The 20,405-nt window shown below is 40.3% G+C and overlaps 4 protein-coding genes and 1 long non-coding RNA gene across 6 annotated transcripts; 2 read left to right on the top strand and 3 right to left on the bottom strand.

Annotated features, from left to right (window-relative positions):
• The first annotated feature begins 152 nt into the window (after positions 1 to 152).
• Positions 153 to 9,800, top strand: agbl2 (ATP/GTP binding protein-like 2). The gene is made up of 23 exons (XM_037254261.1): positions 153 to 270; positions 876 to 1,033; positions 1,437 to 1,566; positions 1,834 to 2,001; positions 2,111 to 2,218; positions 2,879 to 3,035; positions 3,109 to 3,358; positions 3,968 to 4,369; positions 4,603 to 4,745; positions 5,100 to 5,259; positions 5,338 to 5,464; positions 5,539 to 5,639; positions 5,724 to 5,827; positions 6,407 to 6,485; positions 6,610 to 6,711; positions 6,780 to 6,860; positions 7,360 to 7,458; positions 8,214 to 8,313; positions 8,468 to 8,872; positions 8,951 to 8,981; positions 9,056 to 9,252; positions 9,373 to 9,508; positions 9,659 to 9,800. Exons 3-23 carry the CDS (start codon positions 1,455 to 1,457, stop codon positions 9,750 to 9,752), a joined length of 3,156 nt encoding a protein of 1,051 aa, XP_037110156.1. The 5' UTR covers positions 153 to 270; positions 876 to 1,033; positions 1,437 to 1,454; the 3' UTR covers positions 9,753 to 9,800.
• On the bottom strand, positions 4,036 to 18,863 carry LOC119124370. The gene is made up of 3 exons (XR_005098260.1): positions 18,765 to 18,863; positions 17,435 to 17,440; positions 4,036 to 4,047 (listed from the first exon to the last, which is right to left on the bottom strand). It is a non-coding gene; the product is annotated as an uncharacterized LOC119124370 (long non-coding RNA).
• tmem17 (transmembrane protein 17) lies at positions 10,077 to 11,448 on the bottom strand. Its single transcript, XM_037254270.1, has 5 exons — positions 11,271 to 11,448; positions 11,028 to 11,131; positions 10,699 to 10,812; positions 10,441 to 10,584; positions 10,077 to 10,337 (listed from the first exon to the last, which is right to left on the bottom strand). Exons 1-5 carry the CDS (start codon positions 11,377 to 11,379, stop codon positions 10,260 to 10,262), a joined length of 549 nt encoding a protein of 182 aa, XP_037110165.1. The 5' UTR covers positions 11,380 to 11,448; the 3' UTR covers positions 10,077 to 10,259.
• Positions 12,321 to 16,103, bottom strand: slc15a5 (solute carrier family 15 member 5). Its single transcript, XM_037254265.1, has 9 exons — positions 15,689 to 16,103; positions 15,135 to 15,357; positions 14,657 to 14,826; positions 14,140 to 14,360; positions 13,717 to 13,903; positions 13,342 to 13,530; positions 13,135 to 13,266; positions 12,948 to 13,056; positions 12,321 to 12,566 (listed from the first exon to the last, which is right to left on the bottom strand). The coding sequence occupies exons 1-9, from the start codon at positions 16,071 to 16,073 to the stop codon at positions 12,425 to 12,427; spliced, it is 1,758 nt and encodes a 585-aa protein (XP_037110160.1). The 5' UTR covers positions 16,074 to 16,103; the 3' UTR covers positions 12,321 to 12,424.
• On the top strand, positions 17,217 to 20,319 carry zgc:153293 (uncharacterized protein LOC555710 homolog). Of its 2 annotated transcripts, XM_037254268.1 has the most exons (8): positions 17,217 to 17,331; positions 17,624 to 17,885; positions 17,970 to 18,090; positions 18,179 to 18,286; positions 18,362 to 18,517; positions 18,601 to 18,727; positions 18,863 to 19,168; positions 20,016 to 20,319. In XM_037254268.1, the coding sequence occupies exons 2-7, from the start codon at positions 17,641 to 17,643 to the stop codon at positions 19,036 to 19,038; spliced, it is 933 nt and encodes a 310-aa protein (XP_037110163.1). In that variant the 5' UTR covers positions 17,217 to 17,331; positions 17,624 to 17,640; the 3' UTR covers positions 19,039 to 19,168; positions 20,016 to 20,319. The 2 variants fall into 2 exon arrangements, with proteins under 2 accessions (XP_037110163.1, XP_037110164.1); XM_037254269.1 differs by lacking the exon at positions 20,016 to 20,319 and having other exon boundaries at positions 17,624 to 17,863; positions 17,969 to 18,090; positions 18,863 to 19,130.
• The last annotated feature ends 86 nt before the right edge of the window (positions 20,320 to 20,405 follow it).

Here is a 20,405-nt window from a genome sequence, read left to right as displayed (position 1 = left end):
CTTGTCCTGTAAGGTCTGATAGAATTTTATTCATTTACCCAACTTCGTAAATTATCGTCGCATACACGAATAATATTAGAATATTGCCATTGTATGAATTGCACCCGAGCGATTTTGTAGGTTGGAAACTGGCCTAGCCAAACAGAAAGAGGCTGTTGCGGTGCTTGCTAGGCCCATCGGTTGCTAGGCAACACCTTGTTGCTCGAACAAGATTGGGCTTTTTACAAACTTCTCTCAGACGCTGGTACTGAAATGCAGCGTTGAAGCGAGGTAAGTCGTCCTAAATTAATGGGGGGAAAGTATGTATAAATATTAATTTAACAGCCGCAAGTAATGGGCTGAAAAGCAAATTTATGAGCACTACATCGGATTAACGAGTGTGTTTTTTGGTTATCAGAACGTCAAAGATGGGATCCTACCGTCACTTAATGTGCAATTTCTTTGGCCATTTGTCTATAATCACCAGCTTCAGCTTTACACTTGAATATACTATTGACTATTCTGCTTTTAAAATAATGTGCAGTTCTTATGAACATTGTAGGAGAAAAAATAATTCAACAGTGTAGAGATCGGCTCTCGGTGAAGTATGATGCAGTGGAAATGAATGTCTTAAATTCAAGCAGCATAGGGAATGACATCAGCACAATCTGATTGGCTACCTTAGTAATACCTTTGAAATATTTTTATTTACAAAATCTAAATAGTGTGACATCATTGCTGCATCACTCCCTGTGTCAATCTCAATGTGTACCATAAATAAACTACAGCTATTCTTTTCTGTGCTTCAATTTTAACCGCACTGTGAATGTAGCCGTTTTGGTTAGTAGAGCACTGCAAGTATTTCATATTTTTTAGTCTGAATGTTATCTATTCAGAGACAGAAGAGAAAGAGGACAACAAAGATAGGATGTTACCAGTCTAAATGCCAAAGAAAGAAATTGCAACATATATCCATCCCCATATGTCATGCAAATATGCCACCAAGGGGCTGTGAGTGTGAGCATCATGGGGATGACATCTGCTGCAACATTTAGTAAGTGCTACAATCTAGTGGCAATACTGTCATGGTCACTTAAATGCGTATCTGTGTACATGATCGTATTAATCATTTTCTTCTATAAAAAGTCATTTTTAAAAAATGTGTGAAAGTAATTGAATGCTTGACTTGCAATACAATCCTGTGAGCATGAAGCATTTTTGATACAATTCTATGTACTTTTGACATTTTGTCTTTGTTAATTAGCCCTGTCTGATGCAGCTAATGAATATATCAAAACTTTGTCCAGTTGTGTAGGCCTGCAGGATTATTCTGCAGGCTCCTGCCCCCCCCTCCCCCCCCCCCCCAACTAATGCCACATTTTTAAACAAAAATAAACACCTCCTGGCAGTTTCTAACTCCTGGTCTTTATAGACATGCTTTTCATTTTGACATTTAGGAAGGAACAACATCAGCCATGGCCGGTCCTGTAATAAGAAGTTGGTGGAACTCCTACCAATTGGACAAATCTGACACCAATGAGTCAAATAAAGAGGAGGACAAGGAGGACGTAGCAGAGAAAAAGCAACGTAAGTGTTTAATATCCCTAATGTAAAGAGATTTATTTTGAGAGTAGCCTGACTAGTTTAAATACATATTTCTAATGTAGCCCTCAAGGCTGCCATTTAAAAAATAAAAAATAAATAAAAAAACGCTGCTTTGTCACTGAGACACACAAGCAATCCCACTCAATTTAACCTTGTTTTGTGAAGGTGATACATATTTTTCCACATGTACTGGAAGGAACAAGAGCTTTAAAGAATGATTAACTCAAGAAATTATTTCTGTCTCCTTAGTATCCATTAGTCAGACACTGCGAACCAGGCAGCTGCGTGTAGAGTTTGATGGTGGACGCCCAGTTTTTAGTCTTCGAGCACCACTAGACCTGGTTCAATTCCCATCTATCTCCTGCGCGCGTTGGCCAGTAGAGTGTGAGGTCATCAGTAATGCAATCCATCACATAGGTAATGCGACAATTTTTATTATGACAATGGTGTCTTATTACCCCTTACCACCAGTCCAAAAGGAATCTGATGATCTGCAATTTAATCATACTGGATTCCTGTATCGCAGAGTGGGAGCCTCCAAACCATGAACCTTTCTACCAACCAAGTGGTAATGAGAAGACACCCATTTCAACTGAGGAGGAGAGCAGACAAGTTGTCTATTGCATTGACCAGGGTAACTTTATAACTATACAATACTGCACAGTAGGGCTCACCAGCGTAGTGCCCGTGGACACCAGGTAGCCGCCAAGACCACATGAGTAGCACAAGCCTGTCCTAAAAGTATCTTAACAGTCTTGGGACATTCTGATTTTCTATCTTTGCAAATTATTGTGGGAAACCATTTAAATGACTAGTCACTTAATGAAGGATTATGATGATTTATTAATACCATAATAACATCATGACATTATTAATTACAAGTGGAACAAATGTGTTATTTCAGAAGTGTGTTTCAAAGTGATAGCCATTAATCAGTAACTAAGAAGTACTTTTTAGCTTTCAAAAGGTCGGTGATCCCTGCTGCACCCCTATAGGAACTCATTGGCCAATGAAAACCAAAATGAGAGCTGCATGAATTATGCCTTTATAAAGGTCAAATTGTTTTTAAAAACATAGATATATTCATTTAAAGAATTATTCATTTATCAAGAGAGGAAATGTTCCCATTTTCCCAATTATAAGTACAAACTCGTAGATAAACATGACTACTAAATAACAAGAAAAATACTTAAGCGCTATATATTTTATATTAATTTTATATTAAAAAATATTATGTAGAAATATTCTTGGAAACACCAATTCCTGATGTCTTTTGTTTGTCGTTCTTTTTAAGCTGACAAGTGTCCCTACTTCACATGCTCTCGTGTCGGAGGTTCTCGGGTGTCTGTGAATAGCACCTCCCCCTCTTTTAACGAAGCCAGCCAGACAGACCTCTCACTTGAGTTTGAATCACGATTTGAGAGTGGAAACCTTCAGAAGGCTGTGCAAGTGTGAGTCACTGAAAATATTTCATTTTTACCTTGTGTTTCGGTTAACCTAATCTATGTGTCGTCTCCTGCACAGGGGTCCCTATGAGTATGAACTCACCCTGCGCACAGATTTATACACCAGCAAGCACACGCAGTGGTTTTACTTCAGAGTCCGGAACATGAAGGCTGAGGTGGACTACCGTCTTACTATAGTCAACTTAATGAAGCGTCGCAGCCTCTACTCCCAGGGCATGAAGCCTCTGCTCTACTCTGAGAGAGCCGCTACGGAGAACGCTGTCGGATGGATACGAACTGGCTCCAACATCATATACTCCCGCAGTCAGGTTGGTGGCTTGAAGTTCAATAATGGGCACAATTTTGAGCTTCCTCATATGGGTACGCAAGCAGAGACACAGTTGAGCTTTGGTAAAATGGGATATTTTATCTTTGGGAAACCAAATTATTATTAAAAAGAATTTTGTTCGTTTATTGCATGTATTCCTTTGAACATTTTTAATCACTGCAGTGGTCCCAAGTGCGATTTGGGATCTTGAAGTCAATGTTCATCAGCCATTATTGAAGAATTTGTTAGAAAAAAGGTGGCGGGTAAATTAATCAAAGATATAAAAACTGAGAAAACACAAAAAAAAATGAACAAAAAATACAGCACATTCTCCATTTAATTTGTCACTAATTTCATCAATGTGACACGTATTGTTAATACGTATTTTCCAATGCTCACTCCCTATCCCCCTCAAATTGCGGTGGGTTCAATGTCGTTTTATACACTGGTCTCCACTCGGAAATGTGACTTCTACCCATGGGAAAGGCTCCTGCACACCCGCAAAATTCTTTACTAGTGTATGCATGGATGCAAGGCTGTATCGATGTATGAACAGATAACAAAGCTGTGCTTGACATGAACGGTATGTCTCATGTTTGTCCCGATTCAGAATGCAAAGGATACCAATGAGTCAAGGACCCTGTACTCACTCACATGGACTCTTCAGTTCCCGTATGAATCTGACACCTGCTACCTCGCCCATTGCTATCCCTATACCTATTCACACCTCCAGCGCTATCTCAGGCACATTTCATCCAACCCAGCAGTGGTGTCATACTGCAAAGTACGAGTCCTGTGTCACAGTCTAGCTGGAAACGTAGTCTATGTGCTAACAGTAACGTCACGGGCTGGCGAAAAAGAAGAAGAGGGAAAAATCAAAAGAGCTGTGGTGGTAACTGCCAGAGTTCACCCAGGAGAAACCAATGCATCCTGGTTGATGGAGGGATTTCTGGACTTTCTGCTGGGGAACTCGGATGATGCGCAACTTCTCCGAGACACTTTTGTTTTTAAGGTGAGTGAGTTCAAAAAAACCTGGTCAGAAATCTTTCAGTGATCTGCATTTCTGGATTGAGCAGTTGGTGCTCATTATTTTAGTTGCGGTTTTTTAAAAAAAATACTGAGTCGTGATGTAATTGCTGTCGAATGTTTTATGACTTGACCAGAAGTTATTTTATATGTGTTATATCAGTGCTTCATGCCAGGCATTTGAAATGCCTTTTTTTTTTTCCTCATCGTATGCTTCAGGTGGTGCCAATGCTGAATCCAGACGGTGTGGTGGTTGGCAATTATCGCTGCTCTTTGGCAGGCAGGGACCTCAACAGGAATTATAATAGTACGCTCAGGGATTCCTTTCCATGTGTGTGGCACACCCGGAACATGGTGGAAAAGTGAGCAGTTTTTATTGTGTATCTTCTCAGTATTTTTCTTTTATGGTATCTTTTTATAAGTCACTGATGGTGTAGTGGTTCACTCACAGGCAGCGTGGATTTGATTCCCACTCTGACAGTGCACATGTGCAAGTGTGAATGGTTGTTTTGTATGCCCTGTAATTGGCTCCGAAGATTAATGGCAGGACGATACATTTATTGATCTATTCTCAGAGAATTTAAGTCATTTTCATACCGGCTCCAAAAATTCAGTAATTGTACACTGTCTTTATTTACCATGCACTGTATTATTTTGATCGTCAAATTGGGTTGATACAAAATTCTGAGGTCATTGTTGTTGTCTTTATTCCTCAGACTGTTGAAGCATACAGATGTAGTTCTCTACTGTGACTTCCACGGCCACAACCGTAAAAACAACGTCTTCATGTACGGTTGTAACAACAGAGATGATGATTATCCGAAGCTTCGAGAGCGTGTTTTCCCTCTGATGCTGAGCAAGAATGTCAAAGACCAGGTATTATTTGTCAGAACAATGCTGTTCTTTTTATCTGTGTCCACTCTTAATTCCAGCCCCTGCATCCTCTTTGCATAGTTCGCCTTCAATAGCTGTAAATTCCAGGTTCAGAAAACCAAAGAGGGAACCGGGCGAGTGGCCATGTGGAGACTTGGCATCAAAAACAGCTACACCATGGAGGCCACTTTTGGAGGTTCCACACTGGGTTGGTGTGCACCTTCTGAATGTGTCGTTTATTTGTGTATGCTTTTATTATACCCAGCTCTAACATTTCATCAGGTGAGCGGAAGGGAACACATTTCACCACTCAAGACCTCAAGTCTCTGGGCTATTATTTTTTAGACACCTTACTTGACTTTTGTGATCCAGATCCGACTAAGGTAAGAGAACAGCACACATCTCATCATGATTTAGTTGACCCAAACACATGCATCTGATTTAATATTTCTCTTATGCCGCTTCAGGTGACCTATTGTGTAAAACAACTGACAACTCTATTGAGAGAGGGAGTCAGAGAACTGGGCAAAGAATTGGACACTGACTTCTCTGTCTACGATTTGGAATCTGGGTAATTTATCAATATACAAAGCAGTGTTCAACATAATTGAATTTTTGAGGAAACCTAGAGTTTCCCAAGAATTTCGATGCATACTAAATCAATTATGTCCACTACTGTGAGTTGTTGAGTGTAAACGTGCACACACATAGACGTTTTAATTTTTGTTGCAAAAATGATCATCCCATCAATAAGGTCTAGCAAAGCAAAATAATGTATTATTTTTATTTATAATTAATTATTTATTCATTCATAATAAATAGTTAATTTATTTATGAATTCCATGTATTTATTTGAGTGTATTATATCCATATTGTTTCGTTTTCAATTAAAAAAGATTTAAAATAAACTAAAACACAAGCGAAAGTATTGAATTGAACGAATCAATGAATGAATCCCCCAAAGAGAATCAACTTGCACTTGTGTAGTATTGTTTGTCCTTGTTGAATTAATAGAAAATCTATTTTCATGGATCACATTCATTGTGTAGATTAACCTGATGGATGGTGATTACTCATAACAATTGGAAACTTGAGTAACGTGTTCTTAAATTCTACTTGTAAGTAACCGTTACTTCTTTTGCTTTTGCAGCACCAGTGGTTCCAATAGCTCAGATTCTGATGGACTTCCATTACATTTGCTCACACAGTCACAAGCTGCACACGCAGAGGTAAGCGACATAAGGTGGCTCTGCTCCCGTGGAGAAATGTTTCTATATAAGCATTTCTTTTTTTGTCAGATGATGATCACATTTGGATAACGTACAAAAAATATGCTGATCCTCTCACCCGTAGCAATCTTCTGTCAAGAACAAGAAGAAGATGACTCGCAAAGAAAGAGACAGGCTGAAAAATAGGATCCAACCTGAAGTTCTGCAAAGCATCACACAACATATTGTAAGACAACAGTACATTGATGTTTGAATCCTACAAATAATAAATCTCAAACATTTGGCTCTTTGCAGGAGCCTGACTTTGACATTGAGAATGCACAAAAAGAGAGCTTCCTAGAAAGACCACCTAAAAGACACAGGAGAAAATGGCAGGTATGACATGAAATACTTTATTGTGCTGACCCATGATGGAAACATTCACCAAGAAGCTGAATCTTTGAGAGGGTTCTGGGTTAAAAGCGTTGATAGACAATCACAGGTTAAAGGAGGGTTGTTTGCTGCTTGCTGTATAAACAGTAAGACCTGAGACAAGAGTCAACAAGACATGTCACAATTGGTGACCACGACAGCACCAATAATCTCAGATATGAATACTTGCATCACTGTACACTGCAACGGTCAAGTTGCTCGACCACAGTCGTGATTTCGGCACATCATGGCCCAGTTTCAGTTGAGGAGAATGACACAGGGTGTTAGAAAATACTTCCATGTGGTGGCAGCGTGGAGACAAAAAGAGACTTGCCTTCGTCTCCTTGTCTCGTCATTTACCATCGCCACAACTTGATATGGTATATTGTATAGTGTAAGGTCTTGAATGGAACCCCCATTACTATTCCTGATGTTGCATTATATCAACACTTTTTCTGTCAAGGTAAAACGTCCTGGCCGGAAAAGTGTGATCCATGCAGGAAATACTGACTATCTGGGGATCAGTCATGTAACCCTTTGGCAAGGCTGTGAACCTATCAAGGTAATGACTTTCCTATTGTCTGACACATTTCGTACAATTTACCAACACATTTTAGCTGGTAAATTTATGAATTTTAAACCTACATTCTATATCTCAATTTCAGTTTTGATTTGTCTTAAACGTGTACCCCTTTTAATTCAATCTTCTGAAGATGTCTGAGGTTTTTTTTGAGGGAAGCTCGTATTCAAGGCAGTTAAATGCACATCTGTGCAAAGACGAAACAAAAGTGGAAAAAAAGCTTAACCACCTTATTTGACTTTGTGCCTGCTTATTTGTTGTTGTTTATTAGTTAAACTGATGTTTTCCCCAATTATATCGGCATTTTTTACATTTAATAAAAGTATCACTGATATTATATGGATCCCACAAGCTACCTGTCCTACTATTTTACCCTTCAAATATGTTAAAATAATTTTAATGGTAATTCAAAGAACTAGTGATGGCGTTTGACTTTCATTATGTGTGCATACCTGTTGAGTTTCGTTTCTCCTGTGACTGAGCTAGTCAGTCAATTTAATCTTAAATTGTGAGTGAGAGCTGGCATGCTGCACAGATGTTTTGCAATTCTCTCTGCAAATAGTGGCTTGTACAAAAGCACAAAGCAAAAAAAAATTGACCCGGTGATGACTTGAAACTTGAAAACCCCTGTGGTTGCGTTCAAAGGTTAAAGTACCGCTGTACTAGCACCTGACAAGTAAAACGTTTGCTATTTCTTTTCAAATGAAAGTTGGAAGTTATCCCCTGTGCTGTTTCAGAGTACTTCTCGAGAAGATAGGATGGTAGAAAAAGACACGCATCGCAAGAAGAGAGCTAGCTCAAAAATCACGCCATATGCAGACATTTCAAATACAAAAGGTGCGTTTTCTATATTGCTTGTATTTAATGGGCACTAACTGAGCACCACCTGCAGTTCTGACTCAGAAATAATCAAAGGAATGTAATCCATGATTATTTATTGGAATGTCTTATGTTACGATTGTGTTGGCGTGTGTTGATATTTGCTTAAAAGAGGAACAACGGAAAGACAACCCACAGTGGAAATCAAAGCTACTGCACTTCAGTGCTTTACTTCGCCGCCCTCCAAGATTCTTGTACCCAGTCCAGCAACAGATGCAGCAGCTTCGTCATCATCAGTATCATCAACATCTTCAGCAACATCATTATCAACAGCAGCAACATTACCAACATTATCATCATCAGCTGCAGCGGGAGTTACAGCAGGAGGAGGAGCCACAGCATCAGGGGGAGGAGCCACAGCAGCAGCAGCAGGATTATTACCATTATCACCATCATAGTCATCATCATTATCCTCACGAGGAATTCCATAATCACCATCATCACCATCAGTATCCTCAACGTCATCTTCACCATCATCATCATCATGAAATGCAGAAACAGCAGCATTGCTTCTCTGGTGAGTGGTGCATCCATAATGATTGTTTTTTTGCACATGCAGAAGTTCTACGTGTTTGAATTTGTATCACTCTTTTAGGACTATCACCCGTCAATGCATCATCTCACAGGTAAAACTTGGACCATCAATTATTGTTTCTGCTGTCGGTTCAGTGAGCTTCACAAATGGTCTTTTTCTTTCCAGTCGCCATCGTGCCATGTTTGACATGGTTCCCACAAGGCACCTGCCGCCAAGCCTCAGCGATGAGAATGATTATTGTAGAGATAGAAATCCCTCAATGACGCCAAATCGTTACTATGTCCAACAGGATATACCCACTGCACTTGAAGACATATCTAGCACCAAATGGGAAGCTCTGAGAGATGAAGACGACCTTGCAGGTTGGTCTTGAATGTTGACATAGTTTGTTTGTACTCAAGTGAAAACACAAATTAATAACTTGTGAAAGAATGTCTTCATCTGGTTTAAGTTTGATAAATCCGGTTTTGTAATTTATTTAGTTGGATTGCTGAAACATCTACCATTTCGAGAGATGAACCGTCGAGATCTCATGACCGAAATCAGTCAGAGAAAGCCTCTTTCCAACCCTAATTTGATAATGCCTGTACTAAGGTACACAGACCTGCGAGGACACAGGTAAAAAAAAAAAAAGAATCTTTACTGTGGAAAGATGAATGGTTCAAAGCTGAAGTTTAACAAGACATGCTGGTGTCTTGCACAACATCATGATGCTATGATTAAAAAAAAAATAACAGTACAAACCTGTGCTTTTCCATTTTTCATCAGACTGAGCAATGCGACTTTAGAAGACAGAAGACCAAAGAGCATTTTACCCCCTGTAGCAAAGCCATCGACATCCACAGAATGGCACCATAGGTGAGTGTCACTGTCAGGCTGAAGATCACAGTCCCCAGTAACTCAGGAAGAGTAGGTCACGAATGGCCTGTGGTACTGCTCCAGAGAGGCCATCCGAGTCTGCTGCACTTTACAGTACGATGTTGGGATTACAGACATTCTGGCCAATCAATGGAACATATTTGTAAAGACTTAAAGGAACATGTGAAAGCATCTAGTGAACATGATCTCTCTGACGCTAATGTCATTTTATATGGTGTGTTTTAACCTATGCTAACATAGCTTGACAATTTGACTTGCATGTCTAAAATTGAAATTATGGAGACATAATATGGGTCAGGAATCAGGATACCGTTCATTGATGGCTACATTTAATAAGCAATATAAAAATAATACATTATTTGCATGTTTTTTTTTTTACAATCATACCAAAACCATGTACAAACTTATGTAATACATTGACAAAATATAAATATGCTTTCTCTTAATAAATTCATTATTTACATTTTATAAAAAAGCATGACAAGATGTTCTAATCAAACTGGCGGAGATGAAATTGACTTTCTGTGTGTCTGACCAAGTCCCGGAGAGCCACAAAACCAGCAACAGCCTATAGGATTCAAGAGGAGAAAGCATTTTACTTGTCTAACTGGAATCCAAATCACTCATGTACAAAAATGAAGGACTGATGTCCTATAACGACAGCCTCATACCTGCGTGAGGATGAAAAGCGCTAGAACAATGTGAATGCCTCTCTCCAGCGGCTGTATAAGAATGGCTTCATTGAAAAGCTGAAAGAGGATTTGTGGCAACTGCAGCAAGATGCTCAGCAGCCAAAACCCAGCCAACTCTGCAACCTTTTGCAAACAAAATAGCAAATTAGTTGTGGTTAGTGCTCATTGACATGTCCTCAATTTCTGTGATTGGCGCTGGACCAATCCTCAAAATTCATTTGAGTGTTAACGTGCCACCTTTTCGTGCAGGTTTCCCACATAGCCAAGATAAAGTCTGATGGCCTCAATTACAGTCATCAGGATGAGGATAGTCATGAGGATGAACTTGTAGTAGTCAGGCAAAGCAGAATACTGGTAAAATAACAAAGAAATTATGTAGTTAACAGTTGCTCATCACACTTCCATGCAGTTCTTTTCCGTTTAGATGACCTCGCAGTACTGTATCAGACTACGACTGGCAAACTTCTTCAAACTCACAGAAGAAAGCAGTTCAGTGTTTGTGTCATACTACAAAGTACAACCCCTTTGATAAATTCCAATTATTATGATAATATATTTTTTCGTACTTTGAGGTGCAGCATGACAATCTCACTGATCCACCACAAGGGGAAGAACCACATGTTAAAGAACAGAGACATCTGGAGGGGAAGGCTGGACAGAACGCGCCTGTCTGGGGGGAAACAGACACAGAGTTGTTGCACATAATTGAAGCTGCATGGAAAGACGAGTTTGCGCCAAACAAAAAAAAACAACATTCCAGTTGTTAGTCATGCTAGCTTGCTGCTATGCTAGCTGCGTGTTGACTTTACCGTGTGTTGAGGACGTGTAGCGCTCTTTTGTGGGAAATTGACTCTGATCCACAAAAACATTACGAGAAAAATCCTCCAAACGTCTTCTAATAGTGTCTGGTATATCCATTGTTTCAAAATCGATGGTTAGCGTTCATATCAAAGAAAGAAAAGTGATCCTCCTCTTCCTGTTCAGACGGCAAAGGCTGCTGCCGTCTCCATGGCAACCAAGCACCACCGGCGCTCCATTTTGGGGTAACGTTCTCTCCGAAACGCGTTAAAAATTTATTTTTAAATACATTGATGAATTCAAATGCTTTTCTTTTGTTTTTCTCATCTTTTTTTTTAATCACGCATACTGGGTCATCAAATTAGGTACACTAGATCAGGGATGGGGAAACTTCAGCTAAATTAGTGACTTTAAATTTTTAAATTAGACAAGGTCCAGGTAATATACCGGTTGCCAGCTGGGATTGGCTCCAGCACCCGCAACACTGAACAGGTTAAGCAATGTTGAAAATAAATGGATAATATCTGTTTCACGAAATTATAAAAATGTACTATTTAATTTTGCAATGTTTCACCTTGCTGCAATGCACTTAATGTTAGTGTAATTTGTTTTGCATAGACAGACTTATACTGTAGCTGATTTCAAATTTCCTCACGAGGCCAGAGTGCTCGCCTTCAGTGTTGCCAGCATTTTTACATCCTCAGAATGATTTATCAGAGTAAAACCTGATAGAGTAAGTTCAACTACCCAAACATATTTGTTGCGATCTGCGCACATTAATTCATTTAATAATCATCATCTCATGTGAGTATCATGAATTTTATTGTTGAACTGTTTTATCTCGTTTTCTTGTTAATATACACAAATATTTCTACTTGTTGGGTTGGAGTTGCGAGTATAAAATCAACTGTCGTCACACGAAAATAAGGACTAGTTCTTGAAAAGCTAAAAATTGTCAAAATAATGTTTTTATGTTTTTTCTCAGCTGTTGTATATACAGTATAATATTTTAACATACAAACGTAGTCTCAAAATGCAATTTGCAGCCCACGTGGCAAAACATTCACAATTGATCACAAATCACAACAAAACAACAAATATTCAATTTGACACAGCAGTAAGCAGCGCCAGCGCCACAAAGTGTAGAGATGATTTTTAAACTCTTTCAGATGATAGATTCACAAGAGTTGTTTGTGTACGAGCGCTCCATCGTGTCATAGTATCGCAGGCAAGCTTTGTACTGAAGAAGCTTCTCTGTTAGTGGGCTGACTGTCAAAGCTTTACCCCGCACACTCAGATCCATGTACCTGAGGAAAGAATAAAAGTTGTAAAAGCAACTGGCAATATCTTACATGCAGACAATAATGATTGGCATAAGTTTGACTTCCCTACAACATGCCCATGTATCTCACAAAAATGAGAACTAGGAGGGGCTGAAATCATCCATCAACACATTTGCCTCTCATTTGGAATGCTGAGAGTAAAAATAGGACCTTTGGGCCTTTCCTCCTGGATCTTGAACAGCACTCTTGCCAGCAGGGGCAATACTATTTTTTCAGGGGGCCTGCATTTATTCATGCAGAATAAAGAATGCAACTAGCTGACCATTAGTCAGTGCATTAGTCTGCAATATGACTTATTGAAGGTGGAGCTGATTATATTAGTCATGTTTCTGTAATTCTCAGTACCTGTTTGATATACTCCAATACACCAGAGTATTTATCATCATCAGTGTGGCCATGAAGAAAAAGAATCTCTCCAGATTTCCATCATGCAGGACGCTTGGATAAAAGGAACCTGCAGTCAAGCATTGCTATGTATTAAACAACATGTAGGATTTAAAGTAAGTACTGTCGTTTATGAGTACTTGTTTACCTCCAGGCATGAAGTAGACCAATTGAATGCAGATAGCTCCGAGGAAGCAGCCTCCCCCATAGGACAGTGTGAGAAAGTGCAGGGAGATTCCTCGAATGTGCCCAGGGGTCAGTTGGAAAGAGATGAGAGAACCTGCCATGGAAAGCAGAAACATTAATTGAATACGACATTACATTGTTGCTCAAGCAAGTCTGCCTTTTCACTCACATGCTGGAGTGACCAGAGCCTCAGCCAGTCCGAGTAGGATGTACTGCGGCGCCAGATGGAAACACGGCATAGAAGATACTTGTAGAACCTTCCCGGAGAGGGTTTGCTCCACCAGGGGGAAAGCCTTTCTGTGCAGCTCAGATAAACCTGCCACCAGGACGGACAGAGCTGCACATGCATGCCCCAGAACTGTAAGGGGAGGATTAGATAGGGTGGGGTGATGAGACAGGGGGCTGCAGAATGGGAGTTGCATGACAAGTCATTTCAAGAGAGAAGAGGGAGGACAACAGAGATAGAACAAAAAGAGGCATATTTAGATGAAGATGATAAAACACCGTGTTGTGTCACCAGTGGTGGGTAAAGGAGAATACTCACTAATTACTTTTGCCGGTGCCAGTGGAGTTTTGGCCATGGAGAGAGAGCAGCTGTTCACGCACTCGATCAGCGGAGCCAACATGAGAAGAGGTAAAATGCTGATCACGTTCATGGTGCCGATGGGCAACAGGGCATCACTCAGGTGAAGGTTGGAGTTCATCGCTTGTAAATAGTATCCAGAGGGAATCTGCACAGTGAACAACGAAATAATGCATTTTTGTACTTTGCGCTTGAGACACTTTACAGCAGGGGTCACCAACCTTTTTGTAATCGAGAGCTACTTCTTGGTGAGTGATTGATGCGAAGGGCTACCAGTTTCATATACACAAATTTGCTCAAATGCCCTGACTCATTGTTTCCTTGGGGGCTACCTAGTGCCCCCGGGCACCATGTTGATGACCCCTGCTTTGATTTGCGACTTGCCTGAGTAATACAGGCTCTGTATATCAGTTGGAGACCATAAAGAGGGAAGAGCTTGGCCAAGACTTTGACGTTCTCTACGTGAGTCTCACTGTACCGGCCGCCGTTATTCTCCTTGGCCCGGTCCAACCAGGACGGCACATCTCCACTAAGGTGGCGATAGTGAAGGCAGCACATCTTGAGGGAGTTCAAGAAAACTCCAAACGTGGTCAGTAAGGATCCGCCTTTGACAGAAACAAGATGACAATGGTTTAAGGTGCCAAAAATAAAATTACCTGTCTCACTTACCTAAAAAAAAAAACCTCTTATACGGCTTCATTCTTTAATGCTTGTGAGAGTTTTATGGCTGTGTGTGAAAATGTTCTAATGTGTGTGTGTTTGGGTACCAAAGCATTGTAGCTATTATGTTTGGTACAATAAACATTTTGGGTTGAATTTTTAAGAATGAGATAAAAAGAGTTAAAAACGAAATGACCAGAAATATTCGAATGACATAATATTGATGGTGCATGCGTCTTACCTTTCTTGGGTTTGTAAATGAGTTTGTTGCGCATCATGTGTATGGCAATAAGTGCCAGCAATGCAGATGTGAAGGGGATTAAAAAAGCCAGGTTTTTGGCCACAGATTGCTGGATGTAAGCAATACCCAAAAAAACAACAGTGGCATTTAGGTTAACCAACCAGTAGAACCTAAAAGAAAAAATGACACAAGTCTTATTGAATTGTTATGTTTTGCAGCATCCGGATAAAATTCCTTGCTCTTCGATAACATGGACAAATCGCTCGCTTCAATTTGAGATACGTTGTGCACCTATTTATGCTGTATCTTCATCATATGTCTTCCCCCAGGTTAGTAAGAATACAATAGGTTAGCTGAAGAACAAGCTAAATGTCATCTTTGCACAACAATTACCCAATATCGAGTCCCGGTTACTGTAAATATTTATTCCAATATGTACTTGCCACCTAAATGGACGTTCTGTAGATGCATCACATACCAGTTGAAGAAGCCCAGAAGCTGGTACTGATTGTAGCTCTGCAGGCTGTATGCACCCAAGGGACAGAGAATGGCCCGGATACCGCCAATGCCCAGGGCAGCAGCCAGTAGGCCGGTGTAGAACAGTGCCTGCTGCTCTTGAGCTTCCAACTTATGACTCATATGATGAATGTCAATGTAGAAATCTTCAAAAGGAAATGCTACTACGGGTAACATGGCCGTGCCTATGGAAAATACAATTGAGGAGTCACTGCGATTGCGGGTCAGAAGCTGAAGATATTACTGAACATATTAGCTCACACTGGACTAAAATATTGAACATGGGGTCACAAGGTAAATAAAGGGATCCACACTATGTACTACAGTGAGACCTCTCGTGATTTGAGTTCTTTTTTTGTCAGAATTTTTTTGTGTGTAAGTTCTTTTTCGTGATCTGAGTTTCCATGGTACATGACTGTAGAAAACTAAAAACTGCTCAAAAATTCAGATGCTCTGCCAAAATCAAAATGTGAACCATGCCATTTAAAAATAAGAAAAATAAACATTGTGTCTTACCAAAGAAATGGAGAAAAGCGCACAAGTAGAGCACCTTGGTTCTTCCTAGGCAGGTGTCGGCGAACCAGCCGACTAGCACAGGGGTGAGTGTGCTGGCTCCTATGAAGCACAAGTTCACTGTTGCGGCCAGGTAGTTGTCGTAGCCGAGCTTTACAGTGCAAAAGAGAATCATGTTGCATACAATGCCGAAAAATGTGAATCTTTCACACAGCTCCACCAGCAGAACACATATGATGACTTGGAGCTTTTTGCGGCGTCCAGGTGATGTCCTCCGGTCTGGACGAGTTGTCTTGGAGAGCTGCCGCAGATGGCGTTCTCCCTCAGGCAGTCTCTGAACGTCCCCTGTCACCATCCCGCTTGCTAACTGGTGACCAGACTCCCTCATGGAATGGATGTTGTCTGTGAAATTGCCGAGCTCTGAATGTGAAGTCTCTGCCTTCTAGGAGACGAGCAGCCGAGGCCAGGGGCTGGCCTGAGCGGACATACAAAACATCAGACACAACTGTGGAGTTCTAGCTCACCATCATTCTCTATTATTACTTTACTGATTAAATGCGTCACACGTTTTCCTCGCAGTCAATTGACACATCGTTACAACACGGTATCCGTAGAAGTGATTGATGGAAACAATTTAGAGAGCAGCCCAGAAATAGTTCTGTGATGACCAACAAGATGCATTTGGTTGTTTTGTCCTTCCGGACAAACAGCTTTCCTACAGTCTTAATACTTAATTTTAATTGACCTAACTACAACTGAAAGATTCCACCAAACGTATAGTATTAATATGCTCTTAAGAACTTACATAGATCAGCTCAACACAACAAAAAATGATAATTTCCTTTCACACATAAGAAGCACTCACCAAATACCACAACTCTTTGTGAAAACAGTCCAAACTCATTTTGGAACGCATGCTGTATTTAGGCTGATGATGTTAAGAGCGAGTGAGACAGAAGGCACACACGTAAACACCAAGCAGGGCTGAACTCCAGTGAAACAACAACACCCTGCTGCCTGAATCAGTACGTTGTACCTGGGGTCACGGTAAAGGTTAAACCAGGGAGCAGGTCGAAGTGACAGGTGTGAAATACAGCTGCCTCATTGCAAATATTGTGTCTCTTTTAGCTTCATATAAAATAACACTGGAGCTGGAGTGTGCAGTGCTGTAAACCTGCCAGTTGATACAAGTCTAAAGAATTACAAAAAAAAAAAAAACATTCTTGTGACTTGTATAAAAAAAAAAAAGCACTCAATGACGCTTTTAGTCAGGAAGTAAAACTATAACATTCACGGTATAATCAAGTTTTATTGTTTGATATTTCTGACATTCCAAATTCTAATAGTTTTAATATTCAATATGTGATCTTGTGTTTCCGGTAACAAAATAATTTGTGAACGGTGTTTTGTAATGATATGTAAAATAGTTTTATGACTTGCATGATTTTCTTTTGGTTCACTATATAATGCAGTAATATCCAAATTCCTATTTTAAATGCAAAGTAAAATTGATAAAGTACAGATCGGGAATGACGTCAGTCGTCGTCATGCCTTAGGCGTGGTGCATCATGGGAAGCCGATTGTTCGTGAAGTTTGTGAACGTGAAAGGGAAGAAGTAAATGCCCGATGGCACCGCTAGATTAAAAGTAAGAAATTATTTGGGCAAACATTATTGTAAATTCCCCAATGACGAGCATAATGAGATGAAGTATCGTTAAACCGTAGTGTCAATAGTCTATGCGACAGTACTTATATCTAGCCGAACTTAGCTTACTCTAATTTTGTATTTGGATGTGCGTTTGCATTAGCTTTTGGGTGCCACAATAAACGTGGACCTTTTGCAGTACAATTTATGTGATGTAATTACTTTACAGAAAAACAACAACAACTGTTAGTCCTAAAGTTGCTGTGATGTAAAGTAACTGTATCCCGCTGCAGGTGTCGATCTACTCGTCATGTCTGGTTGGTGCCTACCGAGCTCCCCAGCGCTTGCGTCTGAGGACTTCAGCTCGACCCCGCTCAAGTCAGATGAGCGAAAACACGTCTGCGTACCGGAAAACCTGCTGGGCGACGACATCCTACCAGAGGACGACGACACTTACTCCTTGTTATCCCCAATCTATCATGATAGTTATGTGAGCGATGAAGATGCGCCCAGTACTACTGAGCAACCGCCCAGTGCTACTGAGGAATCGCCCAGGTATTACCTGCTTCTATAAGGTGGACAGAAATCATTTTAAATGTACAGTCCTTTCATCTCCGCTTACGTATTCTTATTTTTAAGAAGTGAGCAACAGAATACCACCTCAAGTCAGATAGAACCTGAAGCCCTCAGTGCCTGGGAAATGTGGCTGGTAAACAAAGCAAAAGAAGACCAGCTTAAAATGAAAATGAAAACCGAGAAGGCAAGTTGACACGTTGTTTTATCGGCGTATATTCTTCCACTTTTTTTGGCATGGCTACAAGTTCTGATTCAAACACGTCTTTAATCAGGCGCGCTTACTCAAGGAACAAAAAGAACACGAAGAAATGGAACTGAAACAGAAAAAGATCATGGAGGAAAAAAAGATCAGAGACTGGCAACAGCTGAAAAGAGAACAGGTTGAAATATTCCCCATAAAGTTAGCCATTACAGCAAAAAACTGGTCTGATAATGTTTTATTATTGTAATCCAAGGAAAGACATAATCATCTTCTGAAAATCAGCAAAGAAGAGGAGCTACGGCATCAACAGGAAAAACAAAGAGAGTTTCAACAGAAAGCTGAACAGAAGTACAAAGATTGGCTTCAGAAGAAGAAACAAGAGAGATTAGAAAAGGAAAAGAAGCAAAAAGTAAGACCCTTTTCAAAGTGTCTGCGATTTAGCTACTGCTTGGCCTTATGTTTTGATCATTGGGGTCTGTCCCATTTCAACAGGAGGAAGCAAGTCTGAGAGAGGAGCAGGAGAAAGAGCGGCGAAGGAAAGCAGAGGAGAACTTTAAGGAATGGCTGACAAAATCCAACGAGAAATGCAAACAAAGTCCAAAACCACCTCATTATTCAAGTGAGTGTGAACTGGCAATTATTAGCTTCATGGCAACTTTCTGGATAATACATTCATGTAGATATGTTATACTAACAGTGAATCGTGGTCCATTAATTGCATGTGTGTAACCTGCAAGCGCTATCTTGCCTTCAGATCCCTGCAGCTTCCACCCAGCACCCGGCTTTTACAACCCAATCCCATGGAAGCCCATCCATACGCCCCCTCCTGAAACATCCCCCGAAAACACACCAGGCAACAAACAGAATCAAAAACAAAGAAGAGGACATCAAAGCTCAGCATTTAGATTCACAAACAGGACATATAAATGACAAAGCTTTGTCCAACTGAAATGAGAATCACATTGTGACAAGGGGAACACTGACATTTCCTTCTTGAGCTTGTTTTAAAGGAAGGGTAAACCGATTGTGGTGCCAAATTCACTAACTAGCCCAGTTTATGTATTTTTTTTATCAGAAAATTAAAGTTAGCATTTTCTATTCATTTTTAAGAAATAATAAAACAACGAATGCCTCTAAAAACACCCTCTTTTAATGATGAAAATGACCACATACCTCTCCCCTCCATGTCTTGGTTGATGTCACAGAAAGAAGAGGTCACCATTTCCCCATTAGAAATTGTGCTGACAATCTTTGCAACAAGCCGACCTCCGGGTGTCGAGACACGGTCTGGGTCGGGCCCCTTGTTTGAGTCAGGACCCGGTTGACACTTTTGTGCTTGTAAATTTCCATTTTTAGTAACGAGGTTTCTTCTCTCGTTCGCGTTCTGCAGTAGACCCGAGGTGCGTTCAAAGACCACGCACAGTCGGAAAACTCAGGAACCGCACCAAAAAGCAATGATGAGTATTTAAGCACATTGTAGGGAGTACATGGAAGCAAAAATAGACAATGCCTAATAATTAAATGCCAAAATTAAGGCAATGTAAAAAGTGGTCACACTTTTGCATTCGTTATGTCAGCAACGTTTTGTGATGAAATCATTAATAATGACTCAACATGCTCACCGTCAGTACAAAAGCTTTTATTTCAGCACGTTTCAGGGCCTCTACTGATCCCACCTGATCTCTAATTTTGTGGTCTCACTTGGAGGAAAAATAAAACACCCACAAGCTGCTGCATGGTTTGCCTGGCAAGCAACACACACAAATAATGGTACAGCACTGAGTCAGGATATCTAGGCTAGACATTTGTAACAGCGTGGCAGTGTTCTCAAGTATTATTTCACCTAAGTCATGCATGTGACAAAATCAGAGGGCAGTATTTCCTTGTCAAAAAACAACACGGGTGAATCCACACTTCCTCCATTCTTTGGTTTGAACATCTTAATCCCCATCATTTTTCCTTCTTTTAACAATACATACTTTGTTGAAGCCACCAGAGACTCCCAAAAACTTTCCCTTAATATTGCAATCCACTTTGCAACTTCCTTCTCACTGTTTTGATTGTTGCATCATACTCTGAGACATGCGTTATCAGAGAAGATGGCTTGATGTTCATTTAAGAGTTTTATGGTCTTTTGACTCAATGCCTATCTCCATCACCTAACTATAGTCATGTCTGTACTCAAAATATTCAACTGATTTCAGAGATTGATTCACAGAGCAGTTTGTGTGCGTGTTGTTTTAGTCTGAGTTGATATTGGGGCTGCAATTTGGAGATATGAATAGAACACAAAAATA

Source organism: Syngnathus acus, chromosome 6 (assembly GCF_901709675.1).
Source record: "Syngnathus acus chromosome 6, fSynAcu1.2, whole genome shotgun sequence".
NCBI lineage: Eukaryota > Metazoa > Chordata > Actinopteri > Syngnathiformes > Syngnathidae > Syngnathus > Syngnathus acus.
Note: the sequence above shows the minus strand (reverse complement) of the source record. Positions and strands in the feature narration are given on the sequence as shown.

Excerpts from the sequence above, each read along its gene's own strand:
- agbl2 (XM_037254261.1), top strand. The coding sequence starts at position 1,455 with ATGGCCGGTCCTGTAATAAGAAGTTGGTGGAACTCCTACCAATTGGAC. Across the intron at positions 6,712-6,779 it reads AAAGCATCACACAACATATT|GAGCCTGACTTTGACATTGA; the intron begins GTAAGACAACAG and ends GGCTCTTTGCAG. Across the intron at positions 8,873-8,950 it reads ACAGCAGCATTGCTTCTCTG|GACTATCACCCGTCAATGCA; the intron begins GTGAGTGGTGCA and ends TCACTCTTTTAG.
- tmem17 (XM_037254270.1), bottom strand. The coding sequence starts at position 11,379 with ATGGATATACCAGACACTATTAGAAGACGTTTGGAGGATTTTTCTCGT. Across the intron at positions 10,813-11,027 it reads TTGTCATGCTGCACCTCAAA|TATTCTGCTTTGCCTGACTA; the intron begins GTACGAAAAAAT and ends TTATTTTACCAG. Across the intron at positions 10,585-10,698 it reads TGGGAAACCTGCACGAAAAG|GTTGCAGAGTTGGCTGGGTT; the intron begins GTGGCACGTTAA and ends TGTTTGCAAAAG.
- slc15a5 (XM_037254265.1), bottom strand. The coding sequence starts at position 16,073 with ATGAGGGAGTCTGGTCACCAGTTAGCAAGCGGGATGGTGACAGGGGAC. Across the intron at positions 14,361-14,656 it reads CATTTACAAACCCAAGAAAG|GCGGATCCTTACTGACCACG; the intron begins GTAAGACGCATG and ends TTTCTGTCAAAG. Across the intron at positions 13,904-14,139 it reads ACAGAGCCTGTATTACTCAG|ATTCCCTCTGGATACTATTT; the intron begins GCAAGTCGCAAA and ends TTCACTGTGCAG.
- zgc:153293 (XM_037254268.1), top strand. The coding sequence starts at position 17,641 with ATGTCTGGTTGGTGCCTACCGAGCTCCCCAGCGCTTGCGTCTGAGGAC. Across the intron at positions 18,091-18,178 it reads TGAAAATGAAAACCGAGAAG|GCGCGCTTACTCAAGGAACA; the intron begins GCAAGTTGACAC and ends GTCTTTAATCAG. Across the intron at positions 18,287-18,361 it reads AACAGCTGAAAAGAGAACAG|GAAAGACATAATCATCTTCT; the intron begins GTTGAAATATTC and ends TTGTAATCCAAG.